The 24433-nt window shown below is 31.7% G+C and overlaps 1 protein-coding gene, 2 long non-coding RNA genes and 1 pseudogene across 6 annotated transcripts; 1 reads left to right on the plus strand and 3 right to left on the minus strand.

Annotated features, from left to right (window-relative positions):
* Positions 1-528: 528 nt before the first annotated feature.
* LOC146901218 (uncharacterized) lies at positions 529-6907 on the minus strand. 3 transcript variants are annotated; one of them, XR_015021495.1, is made up of 8 exons: positions 6439-6907; positions 5993-6046; positions 5791-5910; positions 4533-5075; positions 2779-2850; positions 2446-2578; positions 2068-2203; positions 529-788 (listed from the first exon to the last, which is right to left on the minus strand). It is a non-coding gene; the product is annotated as an uncharacterized LOC146901218 (long non-coding RNA). The 3 variants fall into 3 exon arrangements; XR_015021494.1 differs by having other exon boundaries at positions 960-2203; XR_015021493.1 differs by having other exon boundaries at positions 913-2203.
* A 411-nt stretch (positions 6908-7318) lies between these two features.
* Positions 7319-9325, minus strand: LOC146901219 (uncharacterized). Its single transcript, XR_015021496.1, has 4 exons — positions 9134-9325; positions 8933-9027; positions 8241-8529; positions 7319-7638 (listed from the first exon to the last, which is right to left on the minus strand). It is a non-coding gene; the product is annotated as an uncharacterized LOC146901219 (long non-coding RNA).
* Positions 9326-12984: 3659 nt separating this feature from the next.
* Positions 12985-13582, plus strand: LOC146901220 (putative invertase inhibitor; annotated as a pseudogene).
* Positions 13583-21129: 7547 nt separating this feature from the next.
* Positions 21130-22824, minus strand: LOC146901221 (transcription factor RAX3-like). Of its 2 annotated transcripts, none has more exons than XM_085735444.1 (3): positions 22520-22824; positions 22197-22326; positions 21130-21903 (listed from the first exon to the last, which is right to left on the minus strand). In XM_085735444.1, exons 1-3 carry the CDS (start codon positions 22653-22655, stop codon positions 21282-21284), a joined length of 888 nt encoding a protein of 295 aa, XP_085591570.1. In that variant the 5' UTR covers positions 22656-22824; the 3' UTR covers positions 21130-21281. The 2 variants fall into 2 exon arrangements, with proteins under 2 accessions (XP_085591570.1, XP_085591569.1); XM_085735443.1 differs by having other exon boundaries at positions 22197-22329.
* Positions 22825-24433: the final 1609 nt, after the last annotated feature.

The raw sequence follows: 24433 nt of genomic DNA on the forward strand, positions 1-24433 counted from the left end.
CTTGCAATAGATTAAAAATAGCGGCTGTGATATATTATGAAGACTATGTAAAAAACTCTTTAGATATGTCTTTATATTAATCTGTTCTATTAAATAACCTTTTCCATGTTCGTGTGTTTTATCAAAATGAGCATATCTCAATCTGTATTTTTTATTTTTATTGAACTTCTAAACATAAAGAATATTGTATATTTCCGAAATGGATATCTATTGAAATGTAAGCGCAATGACATCAGATACAAAATATTGATGTTCATTAGGAATTATATACAGCAGCAAATTAAGCATGAAAATGTTATGTAAATTTATTTCACTAAGATAATCACAAATAAATCTATCCTCTTTTCAATTCACCACTTATATTTCAAATAATTAAAGGCAATGGGGTCACTCTCTTTTCAATTGAATCATACTCAAGACAAAACAAAAAGAATTATTGTGCTATTTCAGCTCAAACACTTATTTATCAATGATGTTTTTTTTCTCTAATAATAGGGAGGCCAACATCCAGATTGATGGGTTCAACTGTTGACAAAATTGAAAAAAATTCAACTAACTTGGAATCCAAATCAAGTTTACATGATTAATGACTTTAGAGTAAGGAACTTTAGTTTACATAAAACTTTTGAAATCTCAAATATCAATCTCCCAAATTTTATGTAAAGCATAAAAATTCTGATATAATTCTTCATAGATCTTTTAAGTGTAAACTTTTTCTTTCAAGCTGCATAATCATTCTTCTTTCAAGCTTCACAATATTGAATTTGGCTACTGCATAACCACATAACCTGCAAAAATAAATAATGAAAGTGTTTATATGAGATCAATAGATATGTCATAGAATTGTCAAAAGACACATAACTGTGATTTTGCATAAATTCAATCAGATTCTTTAAGGCAATTGCTTCTTACATTGGTTTCTTCATACTCCAAAAAGACTATTCTAATCCCTCACTAACCTGTATCATTTTAAAGTCACAAAATCCCTATGAATACTCTCAATAGAATCAATATAATCTAAGTTCCTTCCCTATTTTTTTCACCATAAATGTGGCAGATCCTGTTTCTTTCCATTACAATAACTGGAACGTTGAATCTGAATATTAAAAAGAAAAAAACATTGTCGGTAGCATCAATGTAAACATTGTGAAACATATGATCAGAACAATATAAGCATATACCTTTTGAGGATCTGTTTGCAATTTTGATACAAATATGGACTATAATGATATCGCATAACACATTCAAGGAGAAAAATTGCGGTTTACTCTAAATCAATCAAAGCCAATGAACCAAAATACACACTATGCCCATAATAGAACCAAAAAATATCAACCACAACATACAATAAATTTAACAAAGAAAGTAACACTTTGAGGACCATGTATTGCAGGTCGGCTCTCCAATTCTTAGAGACAAATGTGCTCCGACACAGAGCTCTTTGTTGAGACCATCGGTCACTACCAAGATGACTCGATTAAGAACCATCTTTAGTAGTGGAAGACCTTCCAAGATCTTCTGCCACTTAATGGCTGGCCTTAAGTCGGAACAACTTGTCAAACAGGGTAAGGTTCATTTCAAGAGTTTATGTGGTAGCAGTTCTTCAATGATCATGTACTATGTCTTAAATTTGCTCACTTGACATGCTGCTCACAACAACTAATCCACTAAGGTTCATAACTTATTTTTGTGAGGATTACCTATAGTTTTGAGACTACATAAAATTCAAATGAACATTATAAAAAGACAACATTAAATACAGTAGTTATGTAGTAGCAGTAAAAGAAACCCAAGGAAATAAGAACCAAGAGAACATAGGAAACCATCCCAAAGAAAACAAACCAAAATCAACTACACTAAAGAGCCAAACTACAACAACCTATTCTGAAAAAGCAGTAGGACACCAATATAAACAGTCAGTTAAAAAGACATTATTATTTTTTTTAGCCAAAACACTTGAAGACCAAGGAAAAGAGAAGAAAATAAAACCGATATGTTGCAGCTGGAACACAGAGACAAATCAGAACGTAGGGAGGAAAAAACTCCGCTACGTAGCAGGTGCAGTACCAAAACACAGCTGCTGCATTGCATTAGTCCAAATGCCGAAAACCAGCTCTAAATTATGCAGAAAATTGCCTCGACCTCGCTCCAAATTATGCCGAAAATTACCTTGAACCAGCTCTGAATAGTTAAGCACAAACATCTGAATATGAAAATAAAGAAACAAATATTCTATAAGCGTATATTTTGGAGTTATGTCAACTAAGGCTAATGCATAATTTAACAAAAATAGGTTGATACTCAATAAGAAACATGAAATAGAGGAAATGAAGCAAGAAATAGATGAAAAAACTAACAAAGTAGTAGAAAAACAGAAAGTTTAAAGAGCAAAGATTTAGAAATAGTTGACATAAAGTTTTAAGAGAAAAGATTTAGAAACTTTACATTAAATTTTGCAGACCTCTCGGTATCAATTTCACGAATTTCACATAAAGCCTAAAATTTATGATATGATATAATTCTTCTTTGATCTACCAATTGTATCTTTTTCTTTCAAACTTCACAATGTTGAATTTGCCTAACAAAAACAGAATGAGACAAACTGAAATACCTAACATAAATGATACAATGATCAAAGAATGAGCAATGTTTCAAACTTCGTTCCAAACTGATTAAAAAAAATGATAAAATGGTATTGCACATTACCAAGTGATCAGAATTAAATACTTACAAAAGAACAGGTAGTAAAGCTTTTAAATATACAAACTTAATACATACCGGCCCACCAACATACTGATATCCAGCAAGCTCAAGCTCCTTCAAGATGTCATCTTCTCCAATGACATAAACCTAAATCATGCTAACATATATCAGTACTGTACTTCAACTTCATACACTGGTTTGGGGAATAGTTTGTGCAAGATATGGCACTCGAAAATAGCATATCAGAAATAAAATGATAATGGTCTACAGTATTTCTCCAGTAGTATACGCTTAACATAAACCATGCCAGCATCAAGTTCAGCATCACAGTTACCAAAACTAAACCATATATATATATATATATATATATATATATATATGGGGAATGCTAATACACACACACCTTAATTTTAGAAGGTGTGCATTAGCATCATACACATTTTGTTTTGGACATAAAATGCCCTTTTCTCTTTCTTTAATTAAGATCAAATGCATGACTCTTTGAGTAAATTTCTTTCCCACGGGTCCACATTCTACAGCCATTAATTTCTCTCTCTTCAAAAAGTTAGTTTCTCTTTCTCTCATTTATTGGTTGTTTGTATTTGAAGGCCAAACGAGTGGTATCATCGCTGCCTTTTCATGTTTTTTATTATAAAAACAAAAAACATTGCTTCTTTGAACAAACCTTGCCCAGGTAAATCGCAGGCTTCAAGTTCAATGTCTACTTCAATGTCTTTCCTTCTCTCTCTTTTTTTAATTAATTGGTTCATATGAAATGTTCAATTGAAAATACACCAAAAACAATGAACGAAAAGCTAAAGCATTTTTTTGGCCAAATTCAAATATAGGTATAGTGAGTGAAATTAGATTAGGAAATGAAATGGAAATATTTCTCAAAAATTTCAATGTTATGGCAGTGGCATAGACAAGCTTGAACAGATCAAATTTTCCACCTTCCATCGCCCTTGTTCTCAATATTTCTTCCAATAATTCATTTCATTACTAAATTTATTTAAATCACAAAATTACAAAAAGGATGATTTGGTATCAGAAATTCAATCGGCAGTGATTATGTGTTGGAGAGAAAAATTAAATTGGAATTTTTGTTTTTTATAATAATAAACTTATTGAGAGAAAGAGAAACTAACTTTTTGAAGAGAGAGAAATTAATGGCTGTGGAATGTGGACCCGTGGGAAAGAAATTTACTCAAAGAGTCATGCATTTGATCTTAATTAAAGAAAGAGAAAAGGGCATTTTATGTCCAAAACAAAATGTGTATGATGCTAATGCACACCTTCTAAAATTAAGGTGTGTGTGTTAGCATTCCCCTATATATATATATATATATATATATATATGTTACAAGACACCTTCATAAAAAGTAGTGTGGTGTCTTTTATCAAGTCACACCTCAAGGTGTGATTTTCACTTTTTTAGTTATAACTTAGATAAAAGACACCTTCATAAAAAGTAGTTGGTGTCTTTTAAGAAATGCTCATAGAGTAACTTGATAAAAGACACCTTCACAAAAGGTGTCTTCTATCATAACCCATATATATATATATATATATCAACAAATTAGATTATGGTGGTTCAAAGATGCATATAGGTCATGTATAAATTGAGTGAGCAAATACAATTAAAAAACTCACTAGATAACGAATAACCAAAAATCAAATAAACAAATGTTATTACTCATATCTCAACCCCTAATTTGAAAATTCATAAATTGTGAAATCAACAAACCAATCAAAAACAAATGATTCCATTACTCTCAATTTCACAACAAACCATGTAATACCATAAGAGAAGCAGATTTAAGCATTACCTTAACGGTCAAAATCGAATCGTCACCGAAATGGGTGGCCACTACAACTTTGAGTTATGGATCTGCCACCGAGTTCAAGGCCAGTGAAGTTACAGAAGCAAAACAGAAGTTAAACCCGCTACAGCTTAGGTACTCCATAAAGTCATGATAGCAAATGCTTCTCTACACTGCAATCAGACATCGGAAGATCGGAAGAAGCGTATGGGTCATGAACAGTCCAAACTGTCTTCGTCATTGTCAGAATCAGAATCAGGAGTAGGAAGAGAAGGGAAAAAAGGATTGTGTCGTGCTCGCTTCATAAACCACCTTCATTTTCACTACCACCGCAAAACTCCTCCTCCTTCTTCTAGTACTAACAAACTCCTCTCCGCCAACACCTTCTTCTAGTTCCGGTGAGGTGGCCGGAACTGTAGGCGATGAAGATGAAGAAAAGCAGCAACTGAGAGAGGAGAAGAGCATAGAAAACTTGTAATTCCTTTCTCATGAAGCTTATAGGTGACTATTTTATCAGGTTAGATGGCAAAATTAAAATCGACTTCTTTCCTGCAAGTTCCCATCAAGTTAATCAAAAAAAGGTCAATGAGGTCATAGAACTATATAAATGGCCCTGCTGATGGTTTTTAAATTAAAAACGCTTTCAAATCTTTAATCTTAAACAAAACACCTATGGCTCAGTTTGTACAACTTCTACAAAATTAAATTAACGATCCTAAAAGCACAATCAAATTTATTAAAACTAATCACAGCATTCATAAGTAGTTTGATCAAAAGTTTCATAAAAAACATGTATGTTAGCTGTGACATATCATAAAATTAAACTCTCGAAAATAAATGAAAACCAACAAAAGATAGAAAATAACTAATTTAGCAAGAATTCTTTCAGCTAGATTCTATAAGTGGCTTGATAACAAAAATGTAGGATCTAAAAGCGGCATTTGTAGTATCTAAGGGGCACACTTTACTTCAAATTGGTGGCATCTTCAACAAACATGTTACTACTGAAAAGATAAGCATATAATGAGTAATTTTACCCATTAGACTCCAACTCTATGATAATCAATTCATAATAATACTCTGGCAGTTCTTTGGTATTTGTAACAGCACATTTAACAATTGAAATCAAGTAACATATTTAAGCATGATCAGTATTATTATGAACAAAAGTTCTATATGCATAGAAATAAGCAATAAAATACAAAGAAAAGAAAATGATCAGTTCACAGAAGTTTTGGAGAGAAACACCATGGTTTATTCCCACCTTTTCTTAGTGAGTCGCAACTTCATCTTGTGTCCCATAGTGATCTGCTGCTTTCGTTCAGAACATCTCCCAGCACGTATGTTCAGTTTAAGCACAAAATCAAATGAGCATGGAATCAAACTGTTCGAATGCAAAGTACCAAATGAGCATAAAATCAACTCAATCAAGATTATTACATAACCAACGATTAAACAAAACTCACCATGTTGTTCACAATTCAATCTTCTACCATCTACCTTAGAACACACAAAAGCACCTGTTGAAAACACAAATTTCGATTATAAGTAACATTGAGACAAAATAGGGATTCATAATTCATTCAAATTCTAGTTCTTAATAAAACAGTTAAAAAAAAGTTACTATTTGACAATAAAGGAATCAAAAACAATAATAAAGCAACAATATCACAGATCGAATCTAAGTGAAAAATCCAAAAAAACATAACTTCAGATCGGAATACACAAAAACAAATCAAGGGTTTTTGTTTGTTATCATGAAACAATAAATAAACAAACAAAACATAAAATTGAGAGAAACCCAATTGAAATTAAAGAAACTAACCTATGTGCTGAGAATAAAAATCGAAATCTTGATATAAGAGCAATGAAAAAATAGTATTTGGGAGAGAAAGAAGGGTTGCGACGTTACCATGGAAGGTTGCGGGGAAGAGAATGCTTTGAGTATTTTAAGGAATGTCGTTTTGTGGGAAAATAAGTACCGCTTCACCGAATCATCTTCCTCGTGGAAATCCTTCACCGCTTCAGTTCCTCCAAGGCTTCTTCCTTCTTCTTCGCCTCCGCTTCTGTCTCCACCTCCGCCATGTTCAGAAGATCGGAAGGCTTCTCCGATTTCACATTCAGTTTCGAGGTTTGATTCGGTTGCCATTTATCGAAGGATGAAGCTAATGAAGAGAAGTATTCAGTGTCATCTTCGTTGAAGGTGCTACGGCGACAGTGATTGTAACGTGATCGCCGCAGTTGACGGCGTGGAAGATGAGACGACGGAGGGAGGCAATACAGAGAGAGTTCCAGAGACGGTAGTGGTGGGAGAATATTGGAAAGTGGAGTAGAATATTGGTGTGAAGTGTACGTTACCAATGCACCTGTGGCTTGAAATTGAAAGAAAGTGTTTATCGGAACAAATGGATTATGTGGAGATCAACATAGATTCATCTAACGGCTGGAACGATTTGGAGCCAAAAAATTAGGATTAGGGTTTGACAATTAGGATAAACATGTTTGCTAGGATTAGATATAAAAGATTACCAAAGTAACCAAATCATAACAAAAAAGCAAGCAGAAAAAAACCAGAATTTTAGCATTTACTAGACTCTTGACCCGCGCTATCGCGCGGGTTTGTTATTAACTATTGCTCAATATATTTTGATTACAATCAACTCAAGCATTTTGAAAAATATAGCATTCTAAAATATTATGTATCATTGATCAATGCCACAAACATGAATATTTTTGTATGCATATGTTTTAATCATCACCTTTATAGGAAATCATGTTGCTTTCACACTAAGTTTTCCTAGAACTGAAGGTCATGAAATTTGTTTTATAGAATGAACAAACATGTTTGTATATAAAACAGTGATGAATCTTGCAGTAAGTCTTATTGATTGGAAATACAGTGGCATATAAATCAATGGGACTGTAATTGTTGTTAACAGTTGCGACTAATTGCTTCTTCTATATATAATTTACACCATTTGTGCCTAGTTGCGTAGAAATATCAAATCTGAAATGTACTCGGTTGTCTTTGGATTTTGCAAATTTCTAATCATGTCTCATTCAACAGACAGAACAACCTGATTCTGAACTTCCAGTTGAACTTGAAGACATTCTTAAAGCAAAAACAGAACTTGAATCAGTCAATATAACAGGAAGAAAAAAAATAAGTGTCCAACAGAACTTGAATCAATCAAAGCCAATCAACCAAAACACTATACTCATAATAGATCCAAAAAAAAATATTAAACCATGTAAATGACCAAATTATCAAATCTGAAGAAAGAGATAAGAATACACACCTATGACAACAACTCTCATATGTATAGCTTCACATTTGAAACTTGTAGAAGTCAACCACACAAAGATCACATGAATGAAACTTAGGTCTACAATTACATTCTTTAAAACTAACACAACATTCAAAGGTAGTTTAATCAAAATTTTAAGGCTGAAAGCACACACTGGCAGCACTGCTATAAGCTTTGACATATCATAAATCAAATTTCGACAAATCAATTTCACAATTCTCCTTAATGTCTAAATAAATCTTCATCAAACTCCAATTAAGTGCTCAAGTATGACATGAACATAAACTACTTTAACTTCCTAAATAGTAAAGAAATGCAATAAATTTAAAATAAAATAAAAAGTAAAAACAAACATCAATTAAAAAACAATCATGCTTCACTCCAAGTCATAGTTCAGTTTACTCACCTTGGTGGTTAACAATTCAAAAATATTCTTTGCCATTGCTTGGATTTATTATATCATGTTTCCACAATAAGCTTGTGAACAGAAAAATTGAAGTTGACATCTGCCACATAAAGAATTGACAGTATTGTTTCAATTCTGTCTAGAAACAGCCTCTTCAAAAAAAAAATCTGTCTAGAAACATCCAACAGTTATAGCCTAAAGTCCAAAAACAACACTACCAAAGTTGCCATCTAATTCCATATTGAAAACCATGAGACTGCTACAACCCCAATCAAATAATCAGAAATTCCTGTCATGACAGATGAAAGAAATATGAAAAATGAGAGGAATAAAATTTAAGTATGGTTTATCCCTACAAAAAACAATCTCAGTTTCCTTAAACCCTAAACCTTATGTACTTGGAAAGTAAGGAAAAGGTAGAAAATCATATCATATCGATGTACTGATAAAGAGGAAGAACATGAGATTGGAGGTTTTGTGAGGCATGATTTCAAATCACATAAAAATTCAAACTTTAATCGACTACAGGAAGTGCATCAATGAAATTGCTGAAAATTTTATCAAGAGGGTGTGTATTGTAATCAACTGCAGTACAAATTGCAGCAAGGTTTATAACCTAAACACAAATCAAAATGAAAGAATCAGAACAACAATCAAAATACTACAACTTAAACATGCATGTTCTAGCCCACCTTAAACAGAACAGCATCAGAACAAAGTTATCAAAGACAAAAACTGATGTGTTATCGTCAATGGAACCATCAACCGAAATCAAATTGAATCTTATCTGCACAATTGAATTCAGCAAGAAAATCATAGGATTAAGCAAATTTGCACAAAATCATAACTAAATTTAGAAGAGATTGAAATCTAAAACTACTTAAGAAAATTGCCTGGGAGGAGAGGAAGAAGAAACTGCCGTATTCTTTCACAAAAAAAAAAAAAAAAAAGAAACTGCCGTATGGGTAAGAGAGGGGGAGAGAGTTTGGTGGATGATGAAGAAGTAGAACACTGACATCATTAAGAAAAAAGAGATGTAGCTATCAAAACAAAAAAGAGATGTTTTTAGATGATCTGAGTGTGGCAAGAAAAATCCTAGAAAGTCTCCAAATTGATTAAGAAGACAAACTGCATAACCAAAGTAATTTAGAATCTATGTACTCCATGTTACCTACACAGGCGCCTCTTAAGATTTTTTTTGGCAGAAGACCAACTGCATGCAGTAAAAAACATTGTAATAAATGATGTTTCATAGCTGCAAGTCTATTCTCCCTGTATTTAATTTGCATGCCTATACTATCCTAGTACATTAACACATCGAGCACACTAACAGGAGAGGAATTATTGGCTGCGCATTAATGAATACAGGTGAGCAGGAATTACATGCCTATACTATCCTATATGCAAGAATTTGGGTACCCAGATAATTAATGCAGTTAGTTGGGTCATTAATAATGACATAAGGCGCCAAAAACAGATCAAAAATGCATAAGTGGGGTTTAGGCTGCAATTAGGGTTAGGGTTTAACACCAATCAGACCACCTTTGATTTATATTAAGTAAGATTTGGCTTTTGCCAGAGTAAGTTTTCCTTCACGAATCAACGTGCAGTATCAGATTCCCACCAAAACACCAAATTAACTGTTTGTAATTGTATAGATATAAATGAAGTTTTTTTTTCCTTCCTAGGTTCCTTTAAAGAATTGTGGCTAATTTATTCAATATCTAATAAAAATTAATCACACGACACGTGTAAATTTGCTAGAGGAGTAAACATTAACTTGTGGATATCACTTGCGAAGTTACTTATATGGTTAGTTTTCATTAAATGTTGGATAAACTATCTATAATTCTTCAAAACAACTTAGGAGGCCCCACGATAAATTTATATAGCTGTAAATATATGTTTGTCCTTTGTAGTATGTAGACACTCTCTTTCCAATATTTTTTCTAAACACTCATGTGATTTCGCACTTTGAAAACGGAACCGATATAAAGTAATGAAACCCACATGTATTTCATACAATAAAAGAATGAGTGTTAAAGAGAGTATTAAAAAGAGTGTGACCTTAACATTTCTCCCCAAATATACTCCATTTTGTTCCTCCTTGTTTTTTTTAGTCTTTGTAAAATTTGTTAATCTGAACATTGATCTCTCTAATAAATTGCAATATATATTTTAATCCTTTAATTCACTAATATTGGAGGGATAAAAATAATATATTCTATCGTTTAGATGGATTAACTCCATTATAATTAAGTTTTGCAGGAACTTAAACACACAAAAAAAATACTAAAAACAAAATGTAGTATATTAGCGGAAAAAAAAGAGAGTAAAAAATACATTTTTACAGAGACAAAAACAAAAAATAGTATGTTTGTAAGTATCTAATGCATATTTAAATCATTTTTATATTACAAAATACGATATGGCCATAATTTATTTTTCTTTCAGGGGGGCCCCGATCACTTTATAAAGGTCTAAAATCATATTCCATTTCTCACAAACATACACACACCCTACCAAAAGGAAAATAGTGAAAACCAAATAGAAGCATGAAGTTCCTCGTATACATGATAATTTCCCTTCTCTTTCTTTCTCAATACTCAAATGGCTCCAATCTTATCATTCAATCATGTACACTTTGTTTGGCTGTGAAGAGAAGTTGTGAAGAGAGAAGTAGGTGAGAGAGAGTAAGGGAAGAGAGAAATAGGTGAGAAATAGGGTAGATTTAATGGATTGTTTGATAGAAAAGAAAGATAGAAGAAATAGAGAAGAAAGAAGTGTTGATTACTTTTGAAAGTACTAAAATGCCCCAAATTAAAAATCCTTTTTTTTATAACACCAAATTAAAAAAATCCTTCAATCAACATATATATTTTTTTTGCTGAGGGAATCAACATATAATTTATCTATATATGTGAATTCATTTAATTAATTTATTAAACTAACAAATTAACACAATTTTTTAATTTGGTTAGATTAATTAATTTTAGTTTTTTGACAGGGTTTAAATAATTTAGTTATGGTAAAAAGAATAATAATTTAGTTAACTAAATCAACTCATAAATTTATTTCCATTGTTGGTATACCTATCTATCAAATAAACCAACACGTGCGTACCCATTTTGCTCCATAACTATTAATATAAGAGCAATGCTATATCTCTAGAAAAATAACATCAAGAATTCTTCAAGAATAAAGAATAGCCAATTACAATGCACTATTTGCCACAATTCAAGGAGGTGTGGCTGAAAAATAGGAAGTGGACAAATAAATCATCCAATTAAAATTTGCCAACTATTTCTTGAAAAATTCTTGAAGCTATTTTTCTTGAGAAGTAGCATTTTCCTTAATATAATTAATTTGATGATGATAATACTACTTAAAACTATAACCACCCGTAAAAAGAAAAAAAAAACTACCTACTTAACAACAACAAAAAACACTACCAGTAATCCAGTATTGCTGCTGAATCACTTTTTCCTTGCAATACTAATTCAAGACAAGGTGGCCACTACAAAGAAAGAAGGGTAAAAGTGGAAAAGCAAAAGAGTTGAGGTTTCTTTTGCATTTCTTCGCTGTCTAGAGGAGAAGAAGAATAGCCATGGGCCCCACATATATTTGGTCTCTCTCTCCTTTTTCTCTGCTGTTCCAAACTGTGGAAATATGTTCTCTCTTCTCTATCTCTCTTGTCTATCTCTCTCTCTCCTCTATCTCTCTTCTACCAAACACACCCGTAAGGAAGCCTCCAAGAATGACCCAAATTTAAGCTATGATTTTTGTGTTAAATCCCTTACACTGTGTTTGGTTGGAGTGAAATAGGGGAGAGAGAAGTTGCTGAGAGAGAAATTGGAGAGAGATATCAAACTTCTCCTGTTTGGTAAGCCAAGAAATAAGGAAGAGAGAAAGGGTTATGGTGGGACCCATCACCTTTTCCTTTCTTCGCTGAAGTGCGAAGAGATCTGGAGGAAGGCTCCTTTTATTTTCACTTTCCACTATATACCCCTGTCCCACCCTATCCTCTCTTGTTTATTTTGCAATTTTTTTTACAACATTTGCAAAATAGCTGTTTCTTCTTACCATGCTTTTGTTCCACGTGCAATGACATTCCTTTTTCACACATAGATATTTTTTTACGGCAAATATGATTATTTTAGTAACACACGTAAATTCTTAAAAAAAAAAAAAAAAGTACCACACATAGTTTTTTTTAAAAAGGATTGTAACACAAATTTTATTTCGAAGGAAGGAGGGTAACACGTGTATATTTAATGAAATTAAAATAAAAATGTGAGATTGATAGGTTTTTTTAATGAAAGGGTATTTTAGTATTTTTAAACATAATCAACACTTCTCTCTCTTCTATTTCTCTTTTCTCTCTTTTAAACCAAACAACACCTCAAATCTACTCTATTTCTCACCTATTTCTCTCTTACTATATTCTCTCTCACCTATTTCTCTCTTCTCAATTTCTTCTCGTAACCAAACAGACCCTTAGGGTGTGTTTGGATGGAGGGTTTAGGAGGGGAAGGGAGGAGATGACTTGCTTTTTTTTTTTAAATTACGGACATTATAAAATGATTTTTAGAAAATTGAATTAACAACCTGATAAATGATTATATAATACTTCAAAAACACTTAATTTATTTTTAAAAAACATTTTACGTTGTTCGTAATTAAAAATTAAAAGTGAACCCTCCCCTCTCTTCCCCTTTTAAACCCTCAATCCAAACACACCCTTAAAGAAGCTGCTTCCAAGGACAAAACACAACCAACCAACCTTGAAGATCTTGTGAACATGTCAATCAACCTAACCAAGTCCAATGGAACCAATATCATGTCCAAAATTTCAAAGAACTTAAAAAACCAAAGTTATGATGAATATGTGAAGGGTTATTGTCTACAAGATTGTCTTGATCTTTACGATGATTCCCTTTCATCTTTAGATAAAGCTATGGTTGCTTTCAATAAATCAAAGGATTTGAGCACAGCCAATATAGAAGTAAGCGCCGCCATGGATGATCATTCGGTTACATGTGAAGATCAGTTCAAAGAAAGAAAATAGAAAAATGAAACTTCTCCTTTAACAGAAGAGAACCATGTTTACTTCCAACTCAATGCAATGTCTCTAAGTTTCATCACTATGATTGGTCAATACAACTAGCCTCTCTTGAGAATAAGCATATACATGCAATGTTGTGACTCATGTGAAAATAATTTTACTAGTTTCATGTATGAAATAAATTTAGTTGTCAATGAAAGTTAGAGATGAAAAATAAATAAATTTGATATCTAATTTTAATACTTTAAATATTAGAGCTGGATTTCAAATTTTCGTACCTAATTTTTGTCCATAACTCATCTTTTTGAAAGTTATATACGTTGATGCTGTATATATAGTTCTTTATTTGTTAGAATATTGTACTGAGATTGAAATTGTACGTGTGATACTTTAGATATGGAAGAATAATTTTATTTTTTGAACGAGAAATATTAAAATGGTATTAGTAATTTTTTTCTTCATGTTTGAATTCTAGTTATATAACTTGTTCAACTCATTTAGTTTAAATTTGTTGAGTTATCCAATCATGCATGATGACTTTATTTTCTTTGTTTCATTTTCTTATAAGGTTTGTTTTATTCTTTGTGTTATGTGTATTTATGTTGGGCTTAATTAATGATTTGGTCCCTTAAGTTATTTGTTGGTTACATTTTGGTCCCATAAGTTATTAACGTTACAATTTGGTCCCTTAAGTTACTTTTTGGTTTCGTTTTGGTCCCTTAACTATTTTTGGTTTCGTTTTGGTCCCTTAACTTATTTTTTGGTTTCATTTTGGTCCATTAACTTATTTTTTGGTTTCGTTTTGGTCCCTTAACTCTTTCTCCGTCAACCACTTTGGTCCTTTACGTTAGAATGAATGTATTTCCGTTTGATTTGCAATAAATCGGAGGACAGGACAGAACAGAACAATTGTTCCGTGTTTGATCTTACAAATTAACACTGGAACAGCACAAAAAAACTCGCGCGGCACAGGACAACTCATGTGAAACTTGTTACCCACTAAAGTGGAGTACAAGTATTTGTACGCTGGACAATAAATAAAAAGACAACATAACCCTTACCAATTTCACTTTTTTGTCGGCGCATATAGTTGAATTTATAACCATCGTTTTTGTTAACCGTTTACTTTGTCATATGCATTAGTTTGTCAATTATTTTTATTAAATCTCAAAGAAAAAAACTTTTTTTCTATTAAAATTTCAGTTTAGAATATTTTGGTTAAACAATACGACATATTATAACCCAGGTTTCATATATAATTATAATATTTTTACTATAACACATTATCATTTTAAGTTTATGTATGCATTTCAATAAATTAATTTTTTTAAAATCATATTATGATAATAGACACATTATCATTTTAAGTTTATGTATGCATTTCAATAAATTAATTTTTTTAAAATCATATTATGATAATAGAATTTTAATAAATAAAAAAATAATTTAAAAGTTTGAAAATTTTGAAGTACTATTTCTTATACTAATTTCGACAAAATACTATACGATATGAAGGATATTGTTGTAATTTTGTATATTTTTATCTTGTGTTGTACACCGATTATCAAACAATGTATAGAACAAAAAGTTGTGCCGTGACTCAGCTACTTGTTCTGTCCTGTTTTGTTGTCCTGTCCTTTAGTGCGAATCAAACGCACCCTGTTAAGGGACCAAAACGAAACCAAAAAATAAGTTAAGGGACCAAAACGAAACCAAAAAATAAGTTAAGAGACTAAAACGAAACAAAAAAATAAGTTAAGGGACCAAAACGAAACTTTTAATAGTTAAGGGACCAAAACGAAACCAAAAAGTAACTTGAGGGACCAAATTGTAACGTTAATAACTTATGGGACCAAAATGTAACCAACAAATAACTTAAGGGACCAAAAGAGTAATTAAGCTTTTATGTTGCGTGATAATCTCAATTTCACAACCAAGGTATTTGATTTCTTCTTGTTATTATTGTTATTGTTAATATAATTAGATGAGAAATGATATTTGAACAACCAATTTTTGACAACTTTTGTGATAATTTTCTCTCTCAAACTCACATTCTCTTTTTACTTTCTCTCTCTATTGTTTTGGTTTTCGTGTCACTACCTAAATTTCTTTGTAAATTTTAGTTGTCCAAGAAGTTGTCTCAAAAAAGAGTTATTCAAATAACATTCCTCTAATTAGATTGGATTGGATGGTGTGGCTTACAGAATTGGTGAGAAGCTGGTTACCAATTCGGTTTGATTAGACAAAAATTGAGTGTGATTGCGACTAAGAAGTTGGCTTTTCCATTGGCCAACTAAGAACTTGGATTGGACAGCTCTCCTCCTGTTAACTTCATGCATATTCTATCTTGGAATTTTGCTCTCCACCCAGCACGTTTTGCTCGCACCCTGCAAGCGTACCAAAAATACCCTTGCGCAAGTTAAGTCACGTAGCGTGACTTAACTAACGTACGTTGTATTTATGCGTGACTTAAGTCACGCACTACGCGAGTTAAGTCGCGCAAATAAGGTTGATTTTTTACTTTTTTTTTAATGCCCTCTTGAGGTCAAAACTTATTTGATACCCTCTTCGGTATATGCCAAATAGCTCCTGGGGAAAATAGTGATCAGCCCTGGGGAAAACGACATCAAGATGCCCTTTTCCCGACCGGACCGACCATTACTTCCCCCAGAAGCCATTGGTATATACCTAAAGCGGTATAACCACCCTAGAAACTAATAAGAAACAAAGAAGCAGAGCAAGAAGAAGAGAAAGAGTGGGGTGATAAAATGTGAGGAAAAGAGGAAGCATGTGAGGGTTTTTATAGGGGGTATGAGGTATATAGCAATTAATGAGTCAAAAAACGTGGTCAAATGTGAAGGAAAACGTGCAAAAACCATTGAAAACCATTGACTACCATCCAAGAAACGTTTGTGCCTCAGTTTTTAGATGCGGCCAATTTACGCAAGTTAACTTGCGCAGTGCTTATAACGTGCGTGACTTAAGTCACGCACAGCGTGCTCTGCCTTGTTTAAGAAAGCACGCAGCGTGAGTTAACTAACGCTACGCATGTTAACTCACGTAGCGTTAGTTAACTTGCGTAACAATTAACACTTGCGCAAGTTAACTTGCGCAAGGGTATTTTTGGTAGGCTTGCAGGGTGCGAGCAAAACGTGCTGGGTGGAGAGCAATAATCTCTATCTTGTGCTTTACTAGTTGGTCTTGGTCATTACTTTTTTTACTCTGAATTTCTCACGGTCTTATTTGAATTCTAAAATCCAAAATACTTTAACGTGTTTTAGAGGTGTTTATGTTGTTCGAATTATATAATTCAAGCAAAATAGGGCGTACTAGAAATCAATAGAATAGAAAAAGAATGAGTCTTATTAGTTTGAATAAAAATAAATAAATGAATAAATTGTTTTTTTTTTAATAAAAATGGATAAATTGTTCTTGTTTCTGTGTTTCTCCGGTAACCAAAAACCTTTTATATTTTACACTTTTTTTATTTTATTTTATGAAACCATGTGAAAAGTCCAAAAAACCAAGGGTAAATATTAAGGTTTTTTAAAAATTTAAGGACATTACAGTATTTTCACGGGGATCGGGGAATCCGAGGGGCGGGGGATACTTCCCCGATCCCCGCCCCGAAGTGGCTGCGGTGGAATATTTCTTCCCGTCCCCTCCCCACAGGGGAGAAAATTCCCTGAAAATGGGTCCGGGAATCCCCGCGGGGACCCGCTATGAAAATCTCCAGTGAATCTACATCTCATCTCAATTTATTTTATCATTTCTTTCATTTCATTTTTTCTGATATTTTCTCATGTATCTACATATCTCAAATGAATCATGTCTTAAGTGAAAGTTCATGTCAGATACGAAACTTTAAAGAAGATGGTTAAGATTTTTTAACCCTGATAAATTGGCTTAGTTGAAGACGAATGTTAACCACTTATTTCATCATGCCGGTGAAAATAATATCATGTATCATGTTGTTGTTCAAGTATCACACATAGATCTAGCAGATAATAACGACAAAGATAGCGTTGTTTATCATCATGGGATTTTTAAGGATAATAGCGATATAAAATTCTTGTTTTACTATATGGTATCTAAAGAGGGAGTGTTATATATTTGGGTTTGTTTGAACCGCAAGTGTCCAAAGTATCTAGAATTGGTGTAATTTTAAATTGTGTTATCAATTTCTATAATGTTAAATTCTTGTTGAATTTTAATCTTTGTTGTATTGTTGCTGAATTTTAAGTTTTGGTGTATTGTTGTTGAATTATGAATGATGATATATTGTTGTTGTTTAATCAATTTCTATAATGTTTTATGTTATGGTGCATTGTGTTGAATTATGAATGATGATATATTGTTGTTGACTTATGAAGGAGTTAATTGTTGGGGAAAAAGATAGTGGTTGTTGAATTCTATTGTTGTTAAAATTCAAGAAATTTATGTTTGGTTCTATCAAATCTATTTCAAGGAACGTATCAGGTCCCAACTCCCGATCCAATTCGAGATTTAATTCCTGATCTAGTAGTAAATGGAGTTCAAAGCATATTGGGTTTTACCTCTCTGATCATGGAGAATTAAGATCTGAGGAAAACAATTTTGACATTTGAGAAGCCTGTGAGCATTTAAAGGAACTCATAGAGCAAATCTCATATAAAATTTGTTTGTTACTTTATGGTAGTCTAGTCTTTTTAGTTAGATCCAACCCATAAGTATAGTTAGTTGAGTTTTATTTTATTGAGAATAACTTACACATAATCATCCCGCTTAATCATATACATACTTAGCCCATTTGTTCTACAAAATGAAATATGACTCATATCTACACACATCATGTATGATATTTTTTATACACTTCCATTGTTTGTACTCTCATCCATCATTTTTATAAAATGATCAACAACACTTTTTTTTTTTCTTTCACTTTTAACTATAACTTACTTTTATTAAGCATTTAGTTTCACGAATCCTTTCACTTTACAAACTCTCTCTTTATATCATTAAAAAAAAATAGTTGACATGATTCGTGAAACTAGGTATTTTCTCATATTGTATAGAATAGAAGTGCTTCTTAGATTTATGAAATATATTGCATTCCAGAAAGTGTAGATTTAATTTTAGAGATAAATTATTTGTAAAATAAAAATAAAAAATAGGTTCGTTGTGTGGATGAATTTTATAGGAGTCCAAGTGTAGAGTTGTTAAAAATATCACATGCATGCATAGCCTTGTATTGTTTGGTGCATTATTCAGTATGATTTTTCTAGGGCTCGTTATTTTCAAATGTCTTACCGGATAGATTTTTAAAAAGAAGAAAACTATTCTTTGGATTGTCTTCATTCTAATAATAATTCTTCTGCCCACTAAGACAATAATTATTGGACAAGAAAATAATTTAATGTTGATTTTGGTTGAAAAAAAATTGTATACTCAGAGTCAGAAATGGAAACTTTAGTGATGAAAATGAATATATATTAGATTAAACACGTAGATTCTCATGGTAATGAGTGTCAATTTCATCAAATAAACAAACTTTGGGGATTATATATGTTTTGTAATCTAGTCAAAGAAATATATTTTCAATACTTTTTAATTTCTTCCATACATAAAAAGACAGAATGCTTGCATAAGAAGGTCGTCGTCGTTTACTTGTCGTGGCTTGGGCAGACTTAAAGCCTTCAATCAAGTCTCATTTTTGTATTTATTTAATCCCTTTGGCATTGTCATAATATTGTGACACTTATATTAAAAAATATATTTTCAAAAAGAGAAAACCAAATTCTTTGTTGGTATGCGTTGAATCTGTTTCTGAAATGGTTGCTCTTGTCAATGAATTATTCTTACAAACAACTTTACAGAATTTTTCTTTACATTACAATATATTTTCATAGAAGACTTTGTGTGTGGGTTGATGGGTACTACTTTGGCATATGTTTGATGTTCAGTTTACACCGCTTTTTTCTCCTTGGTCGTGAGATTTTGAGTGTGCAACCGAAACATTAGGAATACACTAAATTTGTGGGCTAAATTTTTTCTTTTCAATTTTACATATAAACTATTTTATCATTTTTCTTTAAATAATTAGTTGAAAAATAAAGTAAATCTCATTAAAATATGAACAATATACGTCAATAGGAGAAACGATAAAAAAGCAATAGAAACAATATTGGACACTATAAAAAAAAATCATTAGTTTGAATTAGTGTTTTTTTAATATTTTTTCACGCAATTTCACCTTTCAATTCATTACTTTTTACTATATTATATTATCGTTCTTGCCAATAAAAACGAACAGACAAGCACGTTGACACTAGTCCTTATAATAACTTTAAGGTTATGTTTGATGCGTAAGATATGATAGAGACATGAGAAGATAAAAAACTGATTAAGGATATGATAAGATAGTAACATGATAAACATGTCACTTTTGTTTCAATTCAATTACATAAACTTGTTATAAAACATTAAATCAACAAAAAAAAAAAAAAAAGATCGAAAGATGAAGAAATAAAGTGAATATCACTAGAGACTTAGTAAATACTAGGAATAGGGAACGAATTCATCATATTGTTGCAATTTTTGTCATCACATGGTTGCAGGTGTATGCGATGAAGAAAAAAGAAAAGTATGTTAAGTTTGAAGTTCCGAGAAGAGAATTGGTGTGCATATCATTTGAATACTTTCCAAGGAATTATGAATCAATGGTATGTTATAAGTCTTTAGTCTTAGAATTTAACTTTAACTTATGTGTTTGATTACTTGTGTGTTCCCTCTATTAAAATGCAATCATATTTGAGACGTATGAAACACAAAATATGGATTTCTCTCTTAATTGTAAAACTATTTCACCCTAGAAGTGCATTGTTATCCGGGGTTAGAAGTATTACAAATAAATTGATAGATTTTAGATATTTTAGGGATGTTGTCCCATAATAAATTGGCAATTTATCCATTTGGGGTTGGTCTAGTGGTTGACTTGGAATCTTGGAGTGTGCTTCTCTCAAGGTCTCAAGTTCGATTCCCTCTTGTGCTAATTTTCGTGGGCAAGTTCATACAGAGCAAAGCTCTAGCTTTAAATGGGTCACCCGCAAGTGGACGGTGAGATTTAGTCCCCTCGAATTAGTCGGTTTTTAGATCGAATACTGAGTTTTCAAAAAAATGACAATTTTTTATTTTTCAAATATCATTACTCTTTAGGGACTACATACTATATTCATCTAATTCAGAGATAAAGTGAAATGAAAGTAAACTAATTGATGGTTTATTCGAGGTAGTAAACTAGGTATTATTATAAATATAAGATTTAATAAGGTTTATAAATAGTGATGACTCATATCTTGCAAGTTGGTTTTGTATGGATAGATACTCCAAAATTTTGAGTTGGGTTTAACTTATTACTACAAAGTCAATTTGTAAAGTGAGAGATACATATCACTTTTAAACTTGTTTTCATCTCATATTTCATTCAATGTGAGATTTTTGACACACATTACCATCTTAAGTGTGATCGAAGTGATAAGTTGATGATGAGTGATCCAACGTATATCTTGTATTGACTCTGGTTCTGGTATCATTTTTTTTTTTTTTATATTTAGTCTAATTGTTCCTTACAAATTATTTTTTGTAATTGATTAGTTAGGTTCAACTCAATATATTTCCACACGTATATATCAAGCCCAATAATGATGAGCATCAAATGTTATATTGGAAAAAACACATGTTATATGTTGAAAAAATATAAGGTTTGAACCCTAACCTTAAAGGTTAGTTTTGAAAAGATAAATATTAGTACTTCTAATCTAAAACTCGAGACTAGCAAAGAAATTCATAACCAAAAAATTAGTACTTAATAATTAATTTATGTCTAAGTAAATGAAAAAGGGTACAACAATTTCTAACAAAACATGTAAAGTAAAAAAAAAATCCTAATCAAAAGTGAACTCTTTAATTATACCACCTAGTATGCAAGCAAAGATATGTTATTGCGTTTGGATCATTCCATAGAACATAGACTCCTCAAAAGTAAAATCTTCTTGAATCATTGTTTGTTGGTGGCCACCTTCATAATCAGAAGCCAAAGGTGAGTGAATCAAAGAACTCATATCTCCCCAACTACTGCTTTCTGTCGAAGTCGAGATCGATCCATCTAGTTGTTGCTGGTTCACATAGGTCAACCCTGCAGAGTTAATGTTGTTCATTGTAGATGGACAATACAATTGATCTTGTGGGAAGTAAATGTCACATGGATATTGACAATTATTGTTTGCATTTACTGGCTGCAGTTGATGATTATCATAGAATTCAACTTCCTTGAGGTTATAATCTTGGATGGAAGAAGGATTTGTTAATGGAATGTTGGGAAATGAATTGTGTTGTGTTAATGTTGGCCAATAATTTGGAGTTTGACTTATAAATCCAATAGGCCATACCAAATTTCCACTCTCTCTTTTGATCTCTTGGTTTTGGTTGAAAACTTGGCGAGCTTGAGATTGTTGCTCCTTCCTTTGCTTTGTTAAAAGTTTCTTCTTCAACTTCGTGTTCCAGTAGTTCTTTATATCATTATCCGTTCGTCCTGGTAATTGTGCTGCTATAATGGACCACCTGCACGTATGAGAATGTAATGATCCATAAATGAACTATCGTCAAGGTAAAAATTAACCATTTATGTTAAATCCGTTGGTGTTATGAGTTAAGCTCACGAACCGAGAGTCTAACCAAAAAGACTAATGTATCGTAAGAGAGTTTCACGACTTAAATATTACATTAAATTTTTTTATCTGCTCCGTATAAGACTCATATGAGCCGGCAAGGGAGACTTGTAGGAGACTATTTGCTAATCAATATTTTTTTTTCCTAATCAATATTGAATTTAATTAATCAGTAATAGTAATTACCTGCTTCCAATATTGACATAGAGGCTGCAAATAATGTTGTCTTCTTCTTCAGAGAAACTCCCATGTTTAAGGTTCGGACGAAGATAATTTAGCCATCTAAGACGACAACTTTTTCCACACCTTTTGAGGCCTACTACACCACACCAAAAATGAAATTAATTCTCAAAAACTTAAATAATTTTTGGTTCATAAACCAGATAGATGGATATATGTATGGTTTTTTTTAAAAGCTAAAAGTAGATTAAAATAAAGAAAAATAACATAAACCTAAGGAACAAATGTCAGAATATAATTGTGTTAATTTTTTTCAATAACAACAATACCTATTTTCTTTGGCAGGGCTATCCAGTTACCACCTGTACCATGTTGTTGGATATAAGCTTTGAGTTTGGAGTCTTCTTCAGGTGACCATGGACCTCTCTTGACATTGGCTTTGTCACAACAAGGAGCTCTTCCCATATTGTTTTAGTTTCTTCCTATATGCTTTCTGTGTGTTAATTGGTATGAGCAATTTCAAGTTAAGCCAAAGTTTACTATAAATAAGTTGACAATAATGATTATTGGAGGAGGAATGAAGAGAAGGATATTTATAAACAAATGGAGTAAGGTATTGCCTGGAGAAAGAAGAAAAAGTGGAAAACACGATATGGGGTGGGTTTGATAAAGGAATTCCAACTTTTCCTCATATTTTATGTTTTGTTTTTAACTCTTTCCTCGTTCTAATAAAGTATTGTATGTATTGTCCTTGTGAGCTTAGCTCAGTTGGTTGGATAATGCATAGAATATGCAAGATTCGGGGTTCAAATCCCGGCTACTACCACACAAAAAAAAAGTATTGCATGTATTTATTTTTGGTTAACATGTATTTCAATATTTTTACTAATATGAATACAACAACGTATTTCATGATGAATGGTAATTAGTGCTATGCTTGCATGAAATTATACGATTTGTTTCGCAGTCTATTATGAATTGAATTTTTAAATATCTATGGTTTGACTTTATAATAAAGCTGAGTCAAAAGTAGCCAGTAACAAATTGAATTTAATTTTTTGGTAGCCGGAGTTTGACCCCTTAGCCTTGCATATATTATATATTGAACTTAATCTGATATTGAACATCAAATTTCATAAAGAAAAACATATTTCTTATATATATATATATATATATATATATATATATATATATATATATATATATATATTATTAAACTTCTGTTCATTTAGGAGGAGTTAACCTTAGGGTTTTGCTAACCAATGCTCTAAAATACAAGATTTTGCTTTTGTTTTAACGATAATTATACCACTTTTTGATAGAAACTTACTTATTTTCATTTTTTTTGTGGTGTACTTATTTTAATATTTTAAACAATGTTCTAAAGACACTTATTGACAATCTCCTTAACGGTAACACTTGTTCTTTTAGTAAATAAAAACACTTATAATTTTTAATCAATGTAGTGTTGGTCAAGTGGAAGCAAACTTCTTCCATAAAAAAGAGGAGGACTTGGAAAATTAAGGATTTAAGGTTCATCATCCTAATGGAATCGTCCTTATTGAAAGGCTAAGAATCGAGATATAATTAAAATCATACTATCCTTTTATGAAAGACTACCGAGTAAAAAACCAATATTAAAAAAGAACGAGAAAGGGTTTTAAAATATTTTGGACTAAAAAGAGAACCGAAGACTTGAGTCCTTTAAAAGTGAATAAAAAAACCTGAATCTTATGCTGAGTAGGTATCTTTTCCTGATTGTCTTTTTTGACAACAATAATATATTTATTTCATTTGTGTATATGCTCTACATTTTCTTCTTAGGTCTCCTTCGTATATACTTTATTTTTTGTTGATAAAAATTCTCTTTATAATATTCTTTATCAAAATACTCTAGCACCTTCTTCTTCAAGATTTGGTGGTTAATTTATGACACGTTATGAGTGAGAGTAACATTGTAACCGATTTTTTGGCTAAAAATAATACTCTGAGTGATAGTAGTCTTGTTATTTTGCATGAAGTCCTCCTGATATAGCCTATCTCTTATTAGCGATGTCATGGATTTGATCTTTTTTTTTTGTTATTTGTTTTTTTCTTTTTGTAACAAAAAAAAAATACTTGGATGGTAATGGTATTTGTGATGTAAATATGTGTACGGAGTAGTTCTTGTTCTTGTAATAGTCAATGTTAATATTACAAAAATTGTCAAAATTGTTTAATCTATCCTAGCTTGTATAATTTCG

The sequence above is a fragment of the Medicago sativa genome, chromosome 8, assembly GCF_051527215.1.
Source record: "Medicago sativa cultivar Bolivia chromosome 8, Bolivia_mono, whole genome shotgun sequence".
Lineage (NCBI taxonomy): Eukaryota > Viridiplantae > Streptophyta > Magnoliopsida > Fabales > Fabaceae > Medicago > Medicago sativa.